We start from the raw sequence: 19,342 nt of genomic DNA on the forward strand, positions 1-19,342 counted from the left end.
CTGCAAGAAATGGCCACAAAGGCTGACGACGGACCCATGAGTCTGCCTGGTTTGCCACGCGTCACAGTCCTTACTTGGTAGGCAGCATCCCAAACACATGGAATCAGCCTCTGACTGTTGTATGATGTATTGATTGATTAAATAATCCGATTTTTAGAATTCACCACTACCCCAGGAGGGAGGCGGAGGGGGATTGCTGCCAGTCATTTCACTGTCTAGTTTTTAAGCAGAAACGGAAGGAGAATAAAGAGGGAGATTTGCATAGATTCAGTGGCAATCTTTTCCAGCCAAGCGGCTTCAACCACAACCCTAACTCTACTCATAGAAGATAACCGGAATAGAAGAGCCCAGCCAAGCACCTGATTGGTCCTCCCCATGTTCCTGCTTAAGACCTATCTGGCTAATTTTTCCACAAGGTACATTTGAGCCCAGCTGGTCAAACATGTGTTGGGGAGACGAGCCTGCGTGAATTGAATTCTGTTGGTGTCAACGATCAAATCCAGAGATTTCCAATCATCAGAAACGTGGTTTTCTCTATTTAGCCCACAAAGCAGTCCTACATTTTTGTTAATGGCCCCAGAAGGCTGGCATAGAGTGCATTGGAATATCACAGCCTGCAATTAATGGATGTTCCAACTACCAAGGTTCTATGTTCGAGGTCAAACAGAGGAATAACATTCGTCAACATTTTATGTCGGGCAAAACAACGCCTTATCTACGGTTTGACGTAGGGCTTAAATGACAGGTCTCAACAATTTCTCTCATGAGCATTTCTTACTGAAGCATTGGAGACTGCACCAGTGGGTTCTATTGTTTGGTAGGTGACTGCTACGCAAGTTAGTTGTGTTAGTGTCCCAAGCAAATGGAGAATGACTACAACAATGGAGAATGACTACAATGAGGGAGAAGATCACGAAGCACACAGGAGAGCCTGATGGTAATATCACAAAGAAAGCCTGGAATCCAGCCTTTTATAGGAAGTTAGAGCCTGCATTCTAAGACTGCTGATTGGCTAGAGGTCTGGAAAGAGAAGAACAAAAGGGAAGAATGGAATGCAGACCTCTACTGGTGCTCAGAGCCTTGGCCATCAGATTATTTTATGGGTAGGTGACCAGAGATCAAGTTGGGGGTTTCACGCTGAAGGCACGGACCTGTAACAAGGGCATTGGTCGCGTGGCATACAATTGAGCCTGACGGTAAGGGCTCTTGCACCATAAGAACTTCAGCATGGGGGGAAAATGGGGAATCATCACTTGGTGCTTTCAGTGACATGGCTTGTCCATGTGCCCTTGACATGTGCCCAGTGTACACACATCACAAAGTAAAGCCTGAAATCCAGCTTTGTGCAGGCTGTAGGAGCCTGTGTTTCAAGCCGGCTGATTGGCTAACAAGCTGGAAAGAGCAAAAAGAACAAAAGAGAAGCATGAAATTCAGGCTTCTACTGAGGTGATATGCCCTGAGGTGGCAGAGAGACCCTGTAGGTAACGGCTCACAGCATCAGTTAAGGGCCCAAGCGCAGAAAGGGTCCTTTAATGTAGGTGGCAGTGCCGTTACCGAAAGGGTCGTCCGGCCACCAAAGGGCCACCAAAGGTCCCTACAAGGGTGCTAATGTTTTATTTTAATAAAAAGAAACGTACCTTCCCTGCGCTGCACCGACTGGCCGTGGAGTGCTGCTGAAAGCCTCAGTCCGTTTTCCATGTTGAGCACTTTGATGTCATCAGCATGGACAATGGACTGAGGGGACATCAGCACTGTCAGCGCAGGAAATGTACGTTTGTTTTCTTTTTTGAAGACATCATTAGCACCCGTGTAGAAAGCTACACGGGTGCTCTGGTTACGGGGAACGGGGAAGGGGAAGGGGAAGGGACGAGAAGGGCGTGCTGGATGCCCAGGCAGCTTGGAACGCACACTTGTACCATACAGCCTGCATTCCGAGCCTACTGATTGGCTGGCACCCCCTTTCAGTGTGCTAATGGAAGTTAGAGCCCCAGTCCACACTCTATGAGTGTCCAAAGAGGTAAACATGCTCAAATAATACTTTGTACTTTCTTAATTATCTAACATTGCTACGTTGCTCACATTGTCTAGTTTCAATTGGCAATCGGACGGATGATGTCACAATAATCAAACTTCATAAAACAAAGGGGCATTCATGTATTCTCATTGTTGGTCATTGTTCATTATGACTGCAGGGCTAAAGAGAATAGCAAGGGATGATTATTTCCAGCAAATACCCACTTTCAAAGCATTTCCGCATAGGTCTCCCGGCACAGTAGGAATGGAGGTGGCCATTGGGATTTTAGCTGAGATGATACATTGACAGAGGGTGTACCCTGTGAACCCCCTTTAGTGACCTTTCCAACATACTCCCCTTGATGAGCACCCACTTGACTGCCCTGCTCTGCTCTAGTGACCCCACCAGCTCTACTCCCATTATGAAAGCAGACCCACGGGCCCTTCGCTTTCCTGCTCAACCCACTCTTCTCTAGTGTCCTGCTCGGCCTAGTCTTGGGAAATGCCCCTCAGTGCTCAGTGCCCCGCTCAGAGTCCCCCGAATTCCATCTCCTGTCTCCTACCCAGAACCTTAGGCAGTCCACGGTGAGGGCCACAGCTTTCTGATGGATTCAAGTAAAGAACCAAAGAAGGGCAAGGGGAGGAAGGATAGCTCAGGGGCAACACGTCGCAACACAGGTTCGAATCCCGATCCCTCGTTTAGAAACCATTCGCTGGTATTAAGCGCGTTATCAATGAACAATAAAATAAAAAATAAATAAAAAGTAAATACCCATAGAGAATTTTAGGTCAGGGGTGAACAACGCAGTCATCATTTCATGGGGAAGAATGGAGGGTGAACATTGAAAATATCCAACAGCCTGGTCTGAGCGGCCCAACAGCCCGGTCTGAGCGGCCCAACAGCCTGGTCTGAGCGGCCCAACAGCCTGGTCTGAGCAGCACAACAGCCTGGTCTGAGCAGCCCAACAGCCCGGTCTGAGCGGCCCAACAGCCTGGTCTGAGCGGCCCAACAGCCTGGTCTGAGCAGCCCAACAGCCCGGTCTGAGCGGCCATTCTTTCGCTGGTCATATCCACATATACAGAGGGAATGTAAGATAATGAGATTGGGGGTCATACCTTCATCTAGCGGTCGGGAATGATGGGAAAACACATTTACCACTAGGCAGGCCAGGGGAGGTAGGGCTGCCCTAAATTCCAAGTGCTGTACCCCAGGAGTTCCAGCAGCCCACCAGCAAAGCGCAATCTTAAATTACTTAATGTAATTTCAGTGAAGACGGTCAGTAATGTACATACTTTTTCATGCTGAATCCACGTGATGAAGTTTCTTTTGTCCTAATAAAAGTACAAATAACAAGAGGTAAACATTGAGTAGCAGAACATAGGTGAGAATATAATGAGCAAACCATGCAAAATGACCACCACCAGTCCGTGCCCAAAAGAAGCAGATCATGGGCGCGCGTGCTGCCCCCCTGACAGGTCACTTCTGGGGAAGGTCACATGCTGAAGTTCTATAGCACTGGCAGGGATTCGGGGGGAACACACTGCCAGGGTGCTACAGTACAGCACTGAGAAGGAACTTCTGGGGAAGCACACACTGCTGGTGGAATCCTATCACAATGGCAGTCATTCATGCTCCAGGGGGACTAGAAGACTGTTGGATGGAAGTGTAAAATGCTTGAGTATTCGGCAATGTTGTGGAAAGCTCCCACTGCTTGAGTCTTATAGCACTGACCGGTCTCTGTTGGCAGGGCTTGCGCTACAGGGCCAGATTAGCCAAGCCACAGACTTGGGCCTTAACTCCGGCGGGATACCAGCAAACTGCCCCTACCCTTTCCGCCGCCTGATATCCTGATATCCTGATATCCTGGCATTACTGCTGGCGGAAAGGGCGGTAAATCCCCATTCTATGGAGGTCCGTAGAACTCCATGGAGGGGATTGCCGGAATTACCTGAGTGCACATTTGAATGTGGTGCTTGTCCAACAGAGATCCTTCCTTCCAATGCACATTCTTGGTGTGCACAGTATGAGTCTGATTGCCTGTGTGCATGCTTTGGTAATAGCAAGCAGGTGTAAGGGCCAAAGGATACCCACATTTTCAAGGGGTGCCCAAGCAAATGAGGGAATATCCTTGCACGAAGCATGCTTGCAAAGGTAGCGGGTGTGCATTGGGTATTATTTAAGTAGGCTTGTAGCAATGTACACCATTGCGGCATTGGCGCGGAAGCACATATTTCTTTAACAAGCTCCAAGTAGGCCCTTTCACTAGAAAGGGCGCTGCTGGGGTAACCTACACTGCACGAGTGCTGTGGAGCACTCACTGGACATTGCTGAAGAGCAGCAGAGCGCAGTCACTGCGCTCGCCCGGCAGTGGCGCCACGGCACTGACAGGATACCACACTTCTCGAGTCTTAAAGCTACGGAGCCAGAAAAAAGTGTAATTCTCACATAGCCGTCAATGAATCCTGGTGGAGGGATTTGGAGGAGAGGGCCTGAAGCGTCTATTACTCCTCATTTGCTTCAAATAACAGCAGCAGTGAGCTGGGACCATCTCCCAACTGCAAACCCTTTCTAGAACACCTCTACAACACCCATATGGCCCGCAGCTTTTGAATGGAAAAGTCACACTGGTCCCACATTTTCAAGTAACGGACCCGAATTGCAGCTTTCTTTTAAAATAACTCTCTAAGCCTCGAACATGCAGCTTATCCATCAATTACATAATTGACTGGACACAAACCTCAGACACGAAACACCAAAACTACCAACACTCTACCATCTCTCCACAACACCCAACACACACAGGGAACATCTGCATACAACACACAAATAGCATTCTACCAAAATCCTACGAATACACAGTGACTGGTTTATCCAAATGGAAGCTACCAACAGCACATCAAAGCTCTCTTGCACTTTGCCCTCTCCACTCCACTCACCTTCCCAAACCCCTTCCTTTCAGATCCGCCTCAGTGCCTTGAGACCATATAAAATGGCAGCGGTGCACGGTACAAGTCCCAATAACATGACAGAGACAATGTTTCCGTGCCCTGCAGAGTTCAGGTAGTAACAGGGCAAGGTAGATCAGAAATAGACACCCAGTGACCAGATGGGTCTCTAGTTCCTATGTGACTGGTGGCCTCTGCGGCAGGCAAGCCGGTGATCACCAGTGGCAAAGAGATCAAACACATGAATCTGTCCTACCCCCGAAGGTCTGCTGCATTATCACACACACCTAAGGAGAGAGAGCGCAGGGTAGCGCTGCGCTGCGCTGCGCAACCATCTCTATCGTCCAAATATGTACTCACCTCCGGTATTTCAAGACCAAAAAGAAGAGCAATGCCAGGAGAGCCAAAAAAAGCAAAACTCCGAAGATAGACCCGACGATGACCCCTGGGGAGAAATGAAAAGCACAAATCATAATTATATCCATACATTTGCAAATGCGCCCCCTGGAGGAGTTGCCAGTCTTTACAGCTTGGTCTCACAATATATGTCATGTACTTTCCTCAGTCATCGGAATGCTGGCTGCACATTATGCAGCACCTATATATCATGCAAACGTTGTTTATTACACGTTAGGATATCGTGTTCTATCCTCGAACTTCCTGGTATTTTACACCTAAGTATATGCACGATGCAAAAAGAACAACATAGCACACCAAGGTCACAGACTACATGCTGCACCACCTCACCTAAGAACTCAGCAGGCGTAACAGGTGGGTTGCGCATCACACTGCACCTTCTATCTTCAATCCTTTCAGCATTTTACACACAGGCTGTGCATTTTACTGCACCTTCCATCCACAAACATTACAGTATTTTACACAAATGGTGTCCATTATATTACACTTTCTACCATCGATAGTTACAGGATTTTACACACAGCATCTCCACCATGCTGCCCATTTTGTCCCCAGACGGTACAGTATCTCCCACACAGGTTGTGCACTATACTGCACCTTCCATCTTCAAACCGTTCAGAATTGTGCACACATGCTGTACATTATGCCACACCTTCTGCCCTCAGGCTTTAAAGTATTCTACACATTGTGGGTGCCTTATATCACATCCTCCATCCTCGAATTTGACTGATGAGTTGCACATCATATAGTACCTACTATAGTCGAGCAGTCATGCAGGTTCGCATTACATAAAACTATCCTCCGATGCAGCCCATCCAGGCAATGGCACACTATGCAAAAGTCTGCAAGGGGAGCTTTGTGCCCACAGTTGGCAGGCATCCTGGTGGGAAATCCATGGCCCCACTTTTCCAATGGCCAGTAAATGCAAAAGTAAAACAGACAGACTTGTGGGGCGGAAGCAACTGCTAATTTAACAGACTTCTTTAAATTAAAGTGGATTATGGTATTCGGGTAAAATAAAGGTTGGCTTCAACAAACTGCTGCCTGGGAATTTAGGTGAGAGCTAAATGATGTGTATATAAACCTGTGGAAAAATGTCATTGGAAACAATGGTAATTAATAAATGATATTGAAAGTGAAATAGTCTTCTGTATGGTCTATGTGCATTTGCGTTTATCTGGTATCGAATATATACACCTCTCCTCTTCGTCCCACTCGTACACCTCCTCAACCTTGGCTCACGCCCCCGGTCCGCTTTCTGCGACGTACTCTGCGCCACGCCGAACGACGCTGGTACAAGTCTCAGCGGGCCTCTGATTTCTCTACTCTCTCTGCCCTTCACTCTTCATGTGACACTGCCTCGTCTCTGCTAAGCAATCTTATTACTCAGATCTTCCCAACTCCTATTCCTCCCACCCCGCCGCCTCTTTCAAGCTTTGACTCGTAGTCATTCAGCACAGCCTCCTGATCCTGTGCTGGTCTCTTCCCTTCCGGCCACTGACCTGGCTTCATACTTCTCCTCTAAGGTTTCTCTTCTACGCTCCCCTATTACCTCTTCATCCCCTATCTCTGTCTTTTCGCCCCCTCTCACTCTGCTTTCATGTCTTGGTTTCGTCCTCTCTCTAACTCTGACAATGCCCTTTTTCTTTCTAGAGCCCATCCTGCGTCTGCCCCTCCTGGCCCAATTCCTTCTTCTCTAATCTCCAAAGTTTATCTTTTAACTTCTTCCTTTCCTTCTTCGCTTTAAGCACGCTACTATTCTCCCTACCCTTCAAAAACGTTTTCTTGACACTCGTATTACACTGAAATTAAGTGTTCTTGATGAAGCTCTCCAGTTATTCATTGATCTGCACTATAGAAAATATTTATATTATCAAGTAATAAATGCACGTATGCAACATAGGCATGAGCACAATACGTAATAACGACTCAGGCAAGAGAAGCCTCAGCGGGTCCATGTGTTAATATGCCCACAGAAATCCTGCCATACAAGAATATCGCCATATTTTTGCGGCGATATTAAGCCATGGATCCTGGGGGGACACCCCTGCAGCCCTCATCATTGTTTTAATGGAGCGGGCCCCCCCCCACGCAACCCCCGGTCCCATTACATTAACCCCATAAATCATCCCCACTAATCATATCACCTATGGCCTTACCCCACGACCTTATATATGGCGATATTATTGGTGGGGATAATATTACCTGATAGTGCATCAGCGCCGGGAGGCCACTACAGTAATTAAGGGTGCAGTAGAAATGCCTGTTGCATTAATGAGAGCCGGTGGCCGAGCATTTTCTACTGTAGTGGCAACCTCATGGGACTCTATTCCGTATTTGTTAAGATCTACAGATAACCATTTAGAGTTCAGACATGCTCAAAATAAAATGTTGTTTTAACTCTTGTTCTAGCTTCTTTTCTAGTCTGATTGGTTAGTCGTGCTTATCCTCTCAGCACCAAGATACATTTGGTGATAGCGCGCTTTATAAGTCTGATTAACATAACATAACATTAAGCACTGGTCACCGAACGCTTTGGTAAATTGCCGCTTTCAGCTTTTAGCAGAAGAAAACAATCGGGCTGCCATGGTAAAGAGAAAATAAAATGCAAGCAAGTCCCATTTCTCTCTGTGCTCTCTCTGGTTCCACCCACTCCCCTCAACATCCTTCCTTCCTGTCCCGTCTCCCGGTCACCCCCAGCTCTCTCCCTTGGAAGAATCCTGCAACGCCCAATGTCTTCACGCCTCAGCGTCAGGCCTGCTCCCCATAGATCCATGGGATTTTGTGGACCTCGTGACGATGCATTTAAATCTAAACATTTGTGAACCCCAGTGGCCCTTCCCAAATGCTCACCTGTTGCATCCGTGCTGCATGTCACCGAAATCGAATCAGCACTTTTGGAACCAGAGATCGTCCGAACAAGGATTGTGTACTTGTATGCCGCTTGCAGTCCAGTCAAGGTGACGGAATTACATGTGTCTGTGGCCATTTTGACTTCGCCATTAACGAGCACCTGAAACTTGGTGAAATTTCCCTGGGGGCAAGTCCACTCGAGGCCCAAACTGTAGCCACCACTCACTGTTTCGCACTTCACACCATCAATAGTCCCAGGATCTGCAAAAAAGGGCAGAAACATCATACACACAAATAACGGCAATAATGGGCTGCCTGTAGACATGCTATCCAGTCTGAAACTCAAAAGCGACCAATGGTGGCGATAAGGTCCGGCGGTGCGCATGCAGTGTGGCAATTCTGCCCACTTTGAGCCCCACACTCCTTTTGCAGACACAAGATCCCTAATGGTTTGTGTTAACATTTCTGGCATGTCTCTGTCACATGGATTTTGGGATTGTTTCAGTAATTTCTCAGTGCGACTCCAGCCAACAAAGGCTTAGCAAATGTAGCACCCTTACCTTGAATGCAGATGACAGTAGGTGGAATAAGCCACGCTTCCACCATCAAACAGCACGCGCGTAGGTGCACACAACACAGGTTGCTAATCCAAAACCAAGAGAAAATGTAAACCTTGGAGATATCATTAACCTAAAAACATAGAGGTTTGGGTGATGCAGTGATGAAGCAAACGAAAAACCAACATCCCACAAGACACTGAGGAGTCAGGCAGGCTGAGCTTTGGTTTGTAACTAGAGTGCCTCTCTATTGATGGAAAGGAGTGACAGATCAGGGCTTTGGGAGGGCAACAGACAGTGGCTGAGTGTGGGATCAGTGGCACGGAAGGTGCCTGATGTCTGCACCGGCCAGCGTCGGTCGTTGAGTGTTAACGTGTGCCCACGGGAGCACCCTGGGTGTCAGATTAAGGCCACTGGGGATGGTTCTATGTCAGATTTGTGCCACGCAAGGTAGATGAGTGTCAGACAACTGGTACAAAATGCACCTGGCTGGTGAAGCAGGGGCATCAGAAGCAGCTGGATTCAGATATGTGCAACGGGGGGCACTGGGTGTCCTATCAGGTGACGGGAGGTATATGGGTGTTGCACTGGAGCACTGGAGGCTACTGGGTGCCTGATGAGTACCATGGGAGCTGGCTTGGTGACAGATCAGGGTTACAAAAGGTAAATGGGAATGGGGCGGAGGTGTGGCTGGCACCAGAAAAGGGGTCTGAGAGGCTAGTAATCCTCTGAGCATGTCCAGGAGAAGAAGAAGGGAGTTTGATCAGGACCTCAAGGGAAAGAGTAAATTACCCAGTATTGTTCAGCGGGGATGTATGCTTTTTATCCCCCAAAACAGGTATCCTATGGTTCATGCGATATGGCAGGATTGTCAGCGCTGGTGCAATATGTCAAGGCACATTAACATGGCCAGCTACATGGCCAAGAACACCACTGTCGCTTGGGGAAGTCATCCAAGGCTGACAAAGCCCTCGAGCCATAATGGTCAGGAGAAATAGTAGCTGTTTTGGTTTCTAGGATTCCAAGCTATGGCCAATTGATGATCAAGCTTTAGTCGCTAGGCTGTATTTTTCAATTCCTCCACTCCGTTTTTTCCTTGCCAAGTAACTTGTGCTTCCTTTTGGATCCCATGAGGGATAAAATCATGCAGAAAGCTAAAGGTCCCAATGTTTTAATGCTGTAGCTTTGGCCTCATTCAGGGTTTATTCCAAAACATAATAGATCGAGAGTAGTGACGCCCCTAGTGAACATGTTCTGGTTTACTGTGCCAATAGTCAAATACAGCCAAGTTTTCTGCATATCCAAAATGTATATGCATGGGAAAACCTACATACAATGGATGTCAATGGACCCAACTTACATTTTCTTGGCCATACTGAAAACCCGAATGGATCTTACAATTTGCTGGATCAACGTGCAATGCCCTCGTCTTAAACGTGTTCTCAGTTTAGACCATAGGGCATTGACATTGAATTCCAGGCTTCACTTCCCAATGTATATATATATATATTTATATAGGGGCCAAATTCCCTAGTTTATGGACCAAACCAAGTGTAGCTACTTGTACGGTATGTGGAACTGGTATCGAAACTCAGATTCACTATATGCTGTTCTGCGATGGGATCAAACATTTGGGAGTGAAATTGAAACCCCTATTATTACGAGCGAATATATGCATCGTAGACGAAGCAATGACTCTATGAAAATCTACTGAGAAACTGGATGTGGTCTAGTGGGTGGCCACATTCATCCGCTTAGCTTGTATTAGAAGGCGTGGCGCACTGACACCAACGAGTTCATTTACAATGTATCAATTTGGCTGAAATGTGTGCACCACTATGAACCAGTCTTTTAACAAATATTATGAATTAACTTTTATTTTTCTTAATGTCTTAGTGTGTTTCAAATTATTTATGTAATTGTTCTCAGACTTGTAAATGTGTTTCATTTTTGTATTTTGTACCTGATCACTAAAGGTCGTATTAATGAATTATAAAAAATATACAGATATATACAGGTAAAAGCTTCAAAACGTGCAGAACAAGGGCCTCATCAGGAGTTGGGCAGAGTGGTAAAAATGTGGTGGTAACGCTATTACCCCGGCATTTCCGCTCCTGCCAATACTGAGTTTGGGGTAACTTCGGAGCATTCACCTCCAGCTCTGAGCAACTCATCAGTCAAGCTCTGAGCTGGAGGTGAATGCGCTGATTTCCCCCCCATTTTCAGCACAATTACCACAGTGCAATTACCGCCACAGTAATTGTGCCGAAAAAGCCTCATTGAGTCCTGTGGACTAAAATACAATGCCCGCCTCAACTTGTGATCCGGTGCTCATAGCGTCGGACCAAGTTGCGGTAACACCAATTGCGTTGAGCAGTATCCTGGTGGATTTACTGCCGGGATGCCGCCGAACTTGTAATGACCCCTGCTAACTAGCCTTCAATGAAAAGTCTGTCAACTTCTTCTGGCCCAGTCCAAGAAAGATTTGGAGGGCCTCAACCTCTATAAAAAAAAGAGCAAATTAACGCAGTCCTTTCCAGAGGTCAATTTTTAGAGTGTTCACATAAATCTGTGTAATGTATCAATCTAATCTTGCCGCATAAGGGATCTGCTACAACTGGAGGGGAATGGTAGCCTCATCACGGGTTGGGCTGTAATGCCGGCGCTATTAGTGCCGGCGTTAATAGCCCTACCGCCAAACCCCCCCGGTGCTAATAGCCCCGGATCACGGGTTTGGTAGAACGGGTATTGCCCATTCCCCACTGAGCCCATTCGGTAATTCCCCATTCCACATTGGGCTCAATGGGGAATTTTTCGTGCTCTTACCGCTGGTGGATTTCCCGCCGGCACTAATAGCATGAAATTTCGGCGGATTTCCCCCAAGCTAAGAGCTGGGGGGAAATCTGCCAAACCTGTGATTTGGCAGACCCTTAAATGTGGCGGTAATAGAGCTACCGCTGCATTTAAGGTTTACCGTCAAACTCGTGATGAGGCCCATGGACCCGCGTTCTTAATAATGCAGCACTCTGCAGGGGTCTGCAAACTGTGGTTATCCCAAAGTGGTGACCTATGATTCCCAGGACCCCTGAACACTGGCAATGCTGGCTAAGGAAGCTGGTAGTTCAGGTCCAGAACCTCTGGAAATTTGCAGGTGGCAGCCCCAAGCAAGTCGGGATGAACAGAAAAGCGTGCATCCTCCAGGACAGGGGTCTGCAACTTTTGACACTCCAGATGTTTAGGACTACAACCCCCACCCGCCGTAGACAGAGCAGTCATTGGTGAGGGGTCTTGGGAGCCACAGTAAAGAATATGTGGAGAGCCCCAGGTTGCAGACGCCTGCCCCAGGAGTTGCCTGAAAATGGTTTTAAGTTTATTTATTTATTTATTTATTTCATTTGGTTGTAAGCCCAGACCTTCGGGTATCACGGCATAGGTTACAAGATTACTTAGTTCTTCGTTAGCACATATTGGTAAATGTGTTACCAGAACAGGCATGTTACTTAGGCATTAGCATATAAACATTGTTTCATTAGGTAATTTGCACAAGGCAATTGTATGGCATTACATGGTAAAGCAAGGTTTCATCAATGGCATGGTGATACAGGACTACCTTTTGACCGTACATTAGGTTTAGCTATATGTTGTTGTGCTAGAATGTTCCCTTATTTATAGACACTAACCGTACACATTACACAACCATGTTTATGGGGAATTATGTTCAAATAACACATTTTCCATATTCCCAAAAAATGAACACATTAAACACGAATTTAGGATTCAGAAAAGTATATGTGGTGAAGTCACATTGCGTGAAAAAAAAAAGAAACAGTCGCCTTGTAAGTAAGGAGCCTCTGGCAAAGGGTTCAGGCGATGTTGATAATGTAGAACACATCTGCAAACACCTTTTTAAGCTTTGGGGTATTTATAAATGGAGCAGTCCATTTCAAACAATAGTAGATTGTTTCTGAAAGGGCTAAAACATATCTGATATGTTATGAACAGTTTAGAAAACAGTATTTACATTTAAAAGAAATAACGCCTTCAGAGGCAAAGCTAGGTACCCCAATTTGAATTCTGGGAATGAGCAGAAGGTAAACATTCTCGAAAGAGTTTTGAACATTCTGACAATTATTAACATTGTTCATAAAGAGCTTCTCACTCCCCACCACAGGTAAGGTCCCCGCCTCCCAGCGGCCCCAGGCCTCATACTTACCCACTCACAATCATGGCATCCACCTACTACCTTCTAGCAACGTGTCCATCCATGCTAGATGCACCCCCTGCTACCCGGCCACTCAGCGACTGCATCGCACACCTCAGCTCACGCACCACCAGCCCCACCATCTCCTCTCTCTCCCGGCCCACAGCAGAGTGTAAAAACCACCGGAAACACTGCACTTCACATCTGCCTAGATTCCAGCTGATCACATCTCCCCCTCTCCGCCAACAGCACCAGGCCAGCCAACCATGCCCAGGCTAACAGCCACCATCTCACCGCACCGCCCTCCCCGCACTTCGCCCCACTCAACACCCGATCTCTGGTGGCACATGCACATGCCCACGACATTCATGACCTGATCAGCAACGACAATCTTGACATCCTCGCTCTCACTGAAACTTGGTTCAAACCCTTCTCTGGCCCAGCGCTCTCCCTAGCTGCTACACCCTACTGCACTGCGACAGAATCCAGAAAAAAGGCAGCATTGTCGCCCTTATTTACCAAGACAATATTGCTCTACACCCTTTGAAAACTACCCCTCTCCTGAACTGTCAAATGACCTTGGCCAAAATTAAATGCTCTGCCAACACCTCTGTCACCCTCCATCTAATCTACCGGCCCCCTTGCCCACTCGCAGCTTGCCCTCAGCAACCTCAAACCCAATACTCAGCTCCTCATCCTCATTGACCTCAACCTCGGCTACAATGACCCTCTAGACTCAGACGCCACCTCGCCGGCGAACTCTATGGCAGCTCGAGGTTATACCCATATCATCCCTGTAACCACCCATGCTAAGGGCCGCATGCTGGACTGGATCCTGGACCACAAAAGCAATGCCATCATCCTTGCCAACTGCCCAAACCCATGGTCCGACCAAAACACCATATTCTTCTCCATCCCCACCCCCACCATCTACAAACCACCACTATCCTAGCATGCAGCACCCGCAACCTCACAAGTGACTGCATCATCCCTCTCTGCAAGCAGCCTCTGCCCAATTCCAACAACACAGCCACCCTGGTACAGCACTACAACAACCTGCTCACCAACACTCTCGATCTCCTGGCCCCCTCAAAACCAGAAAACAAAACAACGTCCAGCGCCTGAACTCCTCGTTCACACCAGAACTTAAAGCCCTGCAAACCAAGAAAAGAGCAGCAGAAACCACCTGTCACAAAGATCCCAGCCCAACCAGCAAAGCTCTCTTCACAAACACCTCCTGCCTCTATAGACAATCCATTCACAAGGCCAAGAGGTCTACACACAACAAAAGAATATCGAAAGCATCCTCCAAATTGTGTGAACTCTTTGCCATCCTCCATGAGCTGGAAACTCCCGCTGTCCCCCCTAGCACCATCCTCAAAGAAAACATCCTCCCTAGCATAATCGTCCTCCTGCAGCATAGGATTGCAGCTAAACAAGTCAACACCACTGCCCCCCTTCTTGCCATACCGCCTGCTGAACCCAGGTATCCACCACCCTCCAATTCCTACCCATCAGTGACCAGACCCTCGGAAACATCATCAAAGGCCTCAAATCCTCCTGATGCAAAGGGGATGCCTGCCCAGCCCCCATCGTGAAGGACTGCAGTGAACCACTTCTCCCCCTCATCACCGCCATCATCAACTCCTCCTTCGCTTCCTGCACCGTCCCCCTGATCCTCACAGAATCCTCAGTTTCCCCCTCCTCAAGAAACCCTCTTTTGATCCCTCCATCCCCATCAACTACTGTCCAATCGCCAAAGTCCCATTCTTGCTAAAGATTATTGACATGGTCGCTGTCACACTCACCTGGTCTCCACGGGGGCATTGCACGAAGCTGCACGAATGATGTGTGCACTGGCGTAGCTCATGGCTCAGTGATGATGCTTGCACGCGTCTTCTCCCTCACTATCACTTACCGGGAAGCGTTTGCCTAAAATGTCGAAACAATATATCATCCAGCCTTGAGGAGCGGGATTGGTTCCGACCTCCCGTAACCTCCCAATGCCCCTCTCTCCTTCTGCCTCACCTTGGGTTTGTTAATGGTGGGCTCTCCGTCCTGCGATCTCTAGCAGGGGCGCGATATGTTCAGTCCTCCATGGATCAAGTTACTTCACTGATCCTGCGGGTCTGTAGCAGAGTCTGAATAGCTTGACTCAGCAGGTAAGTCTCTATGCCAATAGATGCTTGGTATAGTTGCTTAATGTCCTTATTGCCCAAGTTTGACTTTTGTTTCTCTTTTCTTTCAGGCGCGGCCTTGGGCGGTTTTCAGATGAAGAATTGCCTTGTCCTACGACGCTGAGCAGATTTCCAGCGGGTGAGTATTAGCGCGAGTGCGTGGCGTTGAATGTCTTTATTAATGGTTTCTTTCCCGTGCGTGACTAACCTGCTGTTCTTTTCCTTTTCTGCAATGCAGGTGCGGCGTGGCTCCGAAGCGGCGATTGGATGAACCGCTTCAATGAAATCCTAGGAGAATGATGTCTCCGGGTGAGTACTGGTTAATGATGCAGATGCCCTTCTTTCTGCAGGTGCGACGATCCGGAGAGCAGCTGAAGGCGCGGCCTTTCGGATGGAATGCTTCAGGTAAGGCCTCTATTGCTGTACTAATTCCTGTTCCTTTCTTTCCCTTTTTCTTAGGTGCTGATGGATCGTGATCCCAGGACAGGCGTGGCTGTTGGAGTTCGGGTACTGGAACTAAGCAGACACGGTGAGCGTTGCGCTGCAGGAGTGCAGAATAACGCGAAGCGTGTTCTGTCTCTAGTGTGTGGTTTAAATAGCCTTGCAAGTAGTTCCAGGTAAAGTAGTCCCTCCAGCCTCATCCTGCAATCTCAGATAAAGTAGTCCCTCAGCCACACCCAAGGTAGGCTGGAAGGCTCAGCCCCATTAGGCTGGGCTGTATGTAGTCCCATGCAGTTTGCCTCCAGATGGAATATTATGATCCTGGAGCCAACGGCGCCAGGACTGAGTCCAGAAGTCCTAAGACAACCTTTTGGGGCTTTATAAACCCTTATGGGTGCCAGTACCTGGGGTTGGCCGTCGACTCCTGATGTTTGGGAGTATGCACCATGACAGTCGCGTATCTGCAAATCCAGGACTTCCTTGATTCTCACCATATCTTAGGCTCCCGACAGTTAGGGTTCTGGCCAAACATGGAACTGAGCCGGCACTACTAGACCTAAAAAATCTGCTTGATGGCGTCAATGACCAAGGCAACATCTCCCTACTCCTGCTCCGAGACCTCTCTGCCGCGTTTGACCTGGTCAGCCACAACACACTCTGCAACCACCTCACATTGTCAGCACACTTCTCATCTGACGCAGCTAAATGGGTCACCTCTTTCCTCACTGACAGGACCTCCAGAGTACTTTGCCAGAGAAGCCTTGGCACACCCAACCACCATAGCATGTGGTGTACCACAATTCTCCTGTGTCTCCCTGACACTCTATGACATATATACCAAGCCTCTCTTCGACCACCTCGACTCACTGGGTGTCTCTTACACCAACTATGCGGACGACACCCAGATCCTTATCCCCTTTCAGACTACCACACAAAAGACTCACTCCAGGTCAACCTTCGCTATGAAACAATCCAAACATGGATGGCCACACACTGTCTCTGTCTCAATGATGAGAAGACTGAGCTTCTTCTTGTGGGCCCGGCAGCAATACTAGCTAAGATCCATCGGGACTATACATCTTTCACTATCGATGGCCATCTGATCCTGAAACCACCACTGTAATAACTCTTGGCGTCTGCATGGACTCCACCCTCAATATGACACGTCAAACCAACTACATTGCCTCAACATCAGGTTAACCTACCAAGCTCATCACCACCAGCAGACCTTTATGGTCCTCCAAAAACCGGCTTGAAGTTGCTCGAGCACTCATTCACTCAAAATTGGGCTACTGGAACTCTGTTTTGCGGCACCTACGCCAAAAACCTTTGCAAACTTCAGTCAATCCAAAACAATGCACTGAGAGCAGCACTTGACATCGGAAAGCTTGACCAAATATCCGAAGCCAGGAGATCCGCTCACTGGCTTCTGCTCATAGATAGGATCAACTTCAAGATCGTGTCCATCACACACTGCTGCCTCTCCAGCAACACATCCTCCTACCTTGCAAAAAAAATCTCAAGACACATTACAATAAGGCCACAACGCAGAGCCTACAAACACTGCCTTGTCACTTCCCGCCCCGTGCTCCTGCACTCTGGAATGAGCTCCCTGGCCACCTCTGTGACAAACCATCCTACGGCAGCTTCAGAAAGAAGCTCAAAACCTACCTATTCAACTAAGACTTTCTTCCCCCTACCCTTGTGTCCTACCCCCTTTATTGTTCTCTTCTCTCCTGTCTGATTGTACTCAGCCCCCAGATGCCCTTGGGCTTGGTGTGCTTTTATAAATGCCTAAATAAATAAAATAAATAGGTTTTAATGATAGCTTTAGGAATGATACCAGATTGAAATGGAAATAATTGCAGTTGTTCTTTATGGGTTTTTTAGTGAAAAAGTGTGTGGGAGCACAGTGAAAAAAGTGGTATTGTGTCGAAAAAACAAATGGCAAAAGAACGGGTCTGAAAACACAGATTTTTTTAAATCCAATTTCTATGTATTTTTGCACATTTTTTAAAAATAATTAACTGGGAGTTTGAGTTAGGCAATAAAAAGAGGGTAGGGAGCTCTGGGGGTTCCCCTACATTACAGAAGTGCAAAAAAATGAAAAAACATTCTCGAAATTTGAAATAAAAGTCGTTGTGTTGGGGCCTCATTGTTTGTTTTCCTTATTTTAACGCAGATCCAGAAAAGTCTGATTTAGAAAAACAGTGAGTAAAACTTCGAGCAAGGTCGGGGATGCTCAGAGGTAGAAGGGGCTGCTGGCGAGTGAGGATGGGTAGAAGCGTGTCATTGCAGAAGGTCATTCCCTGTCATCACTGGGGGTATCAGGGAGTCTCCTCATTTGAGATCGAGGAGAACGCATTCAGAAATGTGCATATGTAGATTTCCGTTGATTAACAATGTTGTGAGGCAGCTCCCATAACACCACGCCTGCCAAGCTGTATGGTTCATCAGGTTTATTGCTTCAAGATACATCAAGTTACTCAGGTACAATCAGATGACATCAAGAGAGATACTTGTGGAGAGCCTACTGGCTCCCACCACCCAGGCTACATCTTCATCAACGGCCGGGGTTAGAACCCCAACCACACAACACTCTACTCAGGCACACAGGGTTCCACGCTAACCTTCCACACTGACATCACCACTCACCACACATGCATACAGGGCCAGGCCTCAGATATAAAACGCACCTCCCCCCCATTACCAAAATAAAAATGGGACGTCACACTCACCCGGATACAACACACCTGCCCCATTACCAAATGGAATGAGGAAACATCACACTCAAACGTCACACTGACACTGGATTTGCAAACACCATTCAAGCAGCTCTCACACCTCCGCTAAGACCAAAATAAGTTCCTCACCAGAAGACAGACACTCAACCAAGCATAACTAACTTGCTATAGAGCAAGGCAACACACTAACACTTATGTCCTGTCTTTCAGGCTGTCTTTTCTTGTTCATCATTTATGCCAATTATAGAACGTTTTTGAAGTAATCACATCACTTTTGGTCATTTCAAATACTGTTTCTATTTTGTCAGCACTTTGACAAAGATTTGTTTACCCTCCACTCACCCACTTCTGCTTCCCAACATTGTCCCTGGGGATAGGTCCGGTGTAACTTTCAACCTTACCTGTCAGTGCACGCTGGACATTAGCGGGACTGTAAGTCACGATGAACGGGTCCGCTTGCCTGCGCCTCCTTGAACCCGATGCTGCTGCCAGCTTGTATGTGCTGTTGGCAAAGCTCCGGAATTCGAAGGTGTAGTTCATCCCGGGGGTAAGATTGCCAACGACGTGATCCCGTGCAAGGGGCAGAAGAGTGACATTCACAGCCTTACCACTGTCAGGAATAACACTGATCAGGAAGCCTGCCAGCTCTGAGTTTGCCATCGGACTAAAGTCCCAAGCGAAGGTAGCAGTGGTGTTGGTGACGACGACGTCCTTAATGCTGCTGGCGGTTTGAGGGTCTGAAACAGAGACAACAAGGATGTGGTCAGGCTCAGTAGTACCAGGTTAGACGGCTCAGAGGACTTGACCCCCTTCCCTAACAGACACCCAGGGCCCACGGGAGGTATGTCCCCAATCCCAGTGGGATCAATAGAGGGCGTTTAGCAGAGCATAGAGCTGAGCTCCAATGACAACACCTGAGCTCGTGTGGACTTGGGCTGAAGAAACTGGGTGAGACCTTCTCTCCAGGCGCCCGAGGGCCCTGGCTGTCATTAA

General features: G+C 47.7%; 1 protein-coding gene across 6 annotated transcripts in view; it reads right to left on the reverse strand.

The window, feature by feature from the left end:
* PTPRH (protein tyrosine phosphatase receptor type H) overlaps positions 1–19,342 on the reverse strand; it is a 687,535-nt gene that overhangs the window by 42,899 nt on the left and 625,294 nt on the right. For all 6 annotated transcript variants that reach the window (XM_069638112.1, XM_069638104.1, XM_069638130.1 and 3 more), the window contains 4 exons: positions 18,751–19,086; positions 8,230–8,490; positions 5,320–5,404; positions 3,307–3,345 (listed from right to left, as the gene is read on the reverse strand). In XM_069638112.1, the coding sequence (XP_069494213.1) occupies positions 3,307–3,345; positions 5,320–5,404; positions 8,230–8,490; positions 18,751–19,086 (721 nt within the window). The remainder of the gene's footprint in view (positions 1–3,306; positions 3,346–5,319; positions 5,405–8,229; positions 8,491–18,750; positions 19,087–19,342) is intronic.

The sequence above is a fragment of the Ambystoma mexicanum genome, chromosome 1q (assembly GCF_040938575.1).
Source record: "Ambystoma mexicanum isolate Mex_15411 chromosome 1q, UKY_AmexF1_1, whole genome shotgun sequence".
In the NCBI taxonomy this organism is placed as follows: Eukaryota; Metazoa; Chordata; class Amphibia; order Caudata; family Ambystomatidae; genus Ambystoma; species Ambystoma mexicanum.